Source organism: Procambarus clarkii, chromosome 69 (genome assembly GCF_040958095.1).
Source record: "Procambarus clarkii isolate CNS0578487 chromosome 69, FALCON_Pclarkii_2.0, whole genome shotgun sequence".
Taxonomy (NCBI): Eukaryota; Metazoa; Arthropoda; class Malacostraca; order Decapoda; family Cambaridae; genus Procambarus; species Procambarus clarkii.
Window position 1 is genome coordinate 15521034 of NC_091218.1, and position 4716 is coordinate 15525749.

The following is a 4716-nucleotide window of genomic DNA, read 5'->3' on the forward strand; positions in this document are numbered from 1 at the left end:
CTTGGATAACCCAGAGTAACTAGCGAGTTTTCCATGAGGCCAAATGATGATCAACCTGGCAAGTGAATAGCAAATTGTGCCCAAGACGGTCAGGTGGACGCAGACATAACATGGTCGAGAACACAGCGTCACCATTACGGGCTATTCGTGCCCGTGTTACCTCTTAGGTGGCTTAACCTTCATCAATCATCAGCGTCATCAGTCTAGTTCCAACTCTCACTCCAATCATTACTACCCTCGGTACTGACACCCAATCCCTGTCTTATCCGAGTTGCAAGCTCTTACCCATTATCCAAGCTCTTACCACTTATCAACCACTGCAAACTACCTCAAGCTCATCATCACCCAGCACAAATCTGCTATCAAAACAATAACAAACTCTGTATTCGGACAACACACAGCCTCCCTGTTTAAATCCCTAAACATGCTAAACATAAACTCCACACATTCTCTTGTGCCATTTACATGTACAAAACTTGTTCCTAGATGTAAATCCTGATCTGAAACTCTTCCTCGACAGATGTAATAGGACCCATAAGCACCACACCAGAAATAAATATCTTTGACATCCCCCAGAGTCAAACTAAATCTGTGTAAAGACTCTATGCAAATAAAGGGACCTAGTCTATGGAACTCACTCCCAAACGAATTAAAAAGCTGTCCAACCTATGCCTTTTTCAAAAGTAAAACCAAAAAGTACCTAATTTCATCCTCATAGTTTTCTACCTAGTGCTTTAAACTCGAACTGTATCTTGTGCTACTCCAAAATTTGTGCTAAGCCATATAACTTCACCGTTGTAATCACTGTCATCATCTTATATCATAATTGTCACGTGAACGCAAATTTTACTACAATGTACCTGTTGATAATCATAAAATTTTACTATAATGTACCTATTAATTTTCATCCAATTTCTTACAATAGTCCTCTTAACTTTTTCAATTTTGCTACAAATTACCTACTTAAAATTATTTGAGTAAGGACCTGCCCGCAACGCTCCTCGTGTTAGTGGCTTTGCAAGAATGTAAAAACTTAAATGATATGTACACTCACAAACCTGTAACGTACGATTATGTTAAGTTGTTGAGTAAAATAAAATAAAATAAATATAATGTTTATTTAGGTAAGGTACATACATACAATAAATTTTTACAAAGATTGGTTGACTTATAGGTAGAGCTAGTACATACAATGCCTAAAGCCACTATTACGCAAAGCGTTTCGGGCATGAGTAGATTAGATACACAGTGTTTAGTGGGGTTTTCATATTTATTTAGTAGTCCTGGATACAGCAGTGTCGTAGACGTTGAGACGGAGCTTGGAGCAGAGCAGAGAGCTGAGTGTGGCCGGTGTCGCGGAGCTCTATGTGGGGGAGCGTGGCGGCTCGATGGGGAATCGTTAAGTGTCTAAACTTGATAGGGAGCGAAAGCATTGTAGCTCGATGCGGTCGTAGTCTGCTGTCTGCTCTGTGTCGAAGCTGTAGTGTCTTGGGGTTAATTAGAACTGCATACGCCGAGTGCTACATTTTTGACTATGGAAATTGTTCTGTTGGCTATTCGCATATCGCTTGCTTATATTCGGTGACTACATCTCAGCTTCCTCCACTAGGATAGGAGGATGGAAGAACCGTTACCTGTAATTAGGGAAGAGATTATAGCTTCTGTAATTAGTGCTAATTAGTTATGCCATTAAGCTAATGAGAAGTTAGAGTGAGTATATGTTTGTACTCGCTACAAATCCAATGTACCTTCTGGTATGGTTATAAATAGATAAATAAATTATCGAGCTCCAAGATCTTAGAGCTCTCTCAGCTCGCCCCATCCAGCCTCGCTCAAGCTTTTTGCTGTCGGTTAAGAGCTTGAGCGAGGCCACTAACACTAGTGGCCTTCACGAGGACAGGAAGCCGACGGCTTGTTAAAGGTCCCCGGCTTGTCAAGGTCCTGGTAGTACAGTCGGCCCTCGTTCTCGACTCACAATCGAGAGTTTCGGGTTCGAATCCCGGCGGGAAGACGCTGCAGCAGAACCCATAGATATTGTACAAGAATTAAGCTTCTATCTGATGTTTCTCATAAGAAAATATTGGATACACAACCCCAGGTGTTACAGTAGTCACAGTCTTGTTATGAACATAGGCAACAGGTCGACAGTTTTTTTTAACTGGTTTAAAAAAAATGTAGGGCCTATAATTAATAATTTTTTTAGTATTCTCTTCGCCAGGCATTGCGAGTTTGTGCTAAAATTCTTGAAAAAGACGATAATGAAATTTGTTATATAAATTATATATATTTTCGTAATAGCAATAATTAATGACAGGATGAGGATGATGCAAGAAGTTGAGGAGGCGGACGCTGAGATTCATCATGGCCGCTGTAAACATGACATCAGCGCTGGCTCGCACGCTCTTCACACATTCCACTATAGTTAGAAAAACTGCATCGGCCGGGTATGTGTCCCTGCATGTTTGTTCATTTTCTGGGGAGTTTTGTTTATTTCTCCGTCATAACTTTAGCGTTGATGTAAGGGGGCAGCAGCAGCACCTGATCCCCGGGGTCCCGGCAAGGGTTTGTTTACATGTGCCAGCTGCAGACGATGGCAGTCTTGCTTATAAGTAAATAATAAATAAATAAATGTTCATTCAGGTAAAAGTATATACATGAGTTACAAACAGTATGTTGGATTTCTAGATAGTGCTGGTATATACTATGCTTAAAGCCACTAATACGCGCAGCGTTTCGGGCAACTTTAATTAATTCATATTACTGTACTGTAATTCATTGTCAGGGAACAGGCAGCCAGTGTATAACATATATGTCATCCTCCGGTTTAGAAAGTACCTATTGTGTCGGTCATCAATAGTCACGTATTCGTAAGTACGTAGCTTTTTGATTGTAATATACTGACTAGTAAGGAATGCTTTTAATATAAATTTAGCTAAAAACGAACACATATTCCTAGTATAGTAAACATATGTACTTTATTATGCCTCGGATATTGTGAATTAGACCTAGAAAGGTTAGGTTAGATTAATTTAGTTTGTCTTTGCAACATAAGTAAAAAATAGTTTTCTGGTTTGTCCTACTCTATAGTTCAGATTTCTACTTTATAATTTCGTTGTACGTCGGCATATATACTATGGTCTTCATCGTTATTATAAGTACTAACAAATCAGGAAGATGGGCTGTATATATACATGTTAGGCTTATATTGATGTCCCCTCAAGGTCATATTACTGACCTGCCCAAGATGCAACCCTAAAAGAAGCTGAATAACTCCTGGGTACCTGTTTACTGCTATGTGAATGGGGGCATTAGGTTATAGGAAATGCAACCAACCATTTCTGTCCCGCCTGGGATTCGACCACGGAATTCTTGGTTGTCGAGTCGAGAACCAACTCGACTATTGCCAATTTATTGTGGTAATCAATTACACGCGCTATGCATGTGGGTAGGATAGATCCCGTTTTAAGGGGATCAAATATGGTAACACTAAATATATTGGTGAACCTCTGTTGATTCATGTGATTTTTCATGTAACATCATCTGTATTTGATCAAACTTTTCGTTTTCCTTATTTTCAGTTGTAATGCTCAGTATTTTGCTATGTCAGACACTTGTATTTCTATAAATTTTAAGAACTGTGTATTTGAAAGACCTGCAGGAGACCAGAAGGCTCGAGCCTCTTGCCCCTTCATCTTCCTGCCATGAGCCTTCTCCTTGGAAGGAAACCTTCTTATCCTATGTGACTTTGGCTCTGCCCCAGAACCTTCCTGGCAGCCTTCTGTGGTTGAGGGGGAGCCCAGTGCCCTTGGGTGCCTCTCAGGCATTTTTGGAGAGAAATGAAGGGAAGCCTACTTTTGCCTCCCTCTATAGGGGGTCTTCTACTGCAAGGAAGTTATTTTTCATATCGTCCCTCCTTGTACGAGTTGGATTGCTCGACTGCTTCCCCTCGGGTTTGGTTTAAGGTCACATTCAGTGCCTCGGTCATATTTCTGGAGGTTTCCATCTTCCCACAATGCGCCTTGTGTGGTTGGTGTGGATTTGCTTCGTTACCTCCTGCAGAATGGGAACCTGTTTTCCATGATGAACCTAGCCTCTTGTTTTGAGAGTATGGGTCTGATTCTGCCTATTCATCCTGGCTGGCTGATTACCCTCAATTTTCCTTAGGGACTTGGAAGGGCTTCTGTTGGACCCGCACATTTGATGGGCGGTAGGAGAGTTCCATCTTTCAGGTCTTCCTGGGCTGTGCTTCACTTGCTCCACTCTTAAGCTATCTATTTGCTCTGGCAACTTGCAAAGATGTGGGCAAGTGGCAGCTCCATGTGCAGCTATCTGGCCTATTCGGACGCCCTTATTGCGGAAGACCATAGGGAGTACTCTTACTTTGTAGTGGTCTTGTATGTCTGGGTCGTCATGGAGGGGAGCTCTGAGCAACTCCGTGTGGATGTGACATAGCTGCAGTGTAGTTAGTGTTGTTACTGTGTATACTGTGGACTCCTAAGTGTAGTTACAGGATGAGAGCTATGCTCGTGGTGTCCCGTCTTCCCAGTACTGTCGTATAACGCTTTTAAACTATTGACAGTTTTTACCTCCACCACTTTCTCATTTAACTTGTTTCAACCTTCTGCCATTGTTTGCAAAATAAAACTTTATAATATTAATTTGGCACTTACGTTTTGTTACCTTGAATTTATAACCTCTTGTTCTTGAGGTTGCTGA

At 41.3% G+C, this 4716-nt stretch overlaps 1 protein-coding gene across 1 annotated transcript in view; it reads left to right on the plus strand.

The window, feature by feature from the left end:
• The first annotated feature begins 2314 nt into the window (after positions 1-2314).
• Roe1 (grpE protein homolog, mitochondrial Roe1) overlaps positions 2315-4716 on the plus strand; it is a 17956-nt gene continuing 15554 nt past the window's right edge. Inside the window, exon 1 of the mRNA XM_045765173.1 lies at positions 2315-2444. Coding sequence (XP_045621129.1) covers positions 2362-2444 — 83 coding nt within the window. The 5' untranslated portion in view covers positions 2315-2361. The remainder of the gene's footprint in view (positions 2445-4716) is intronic.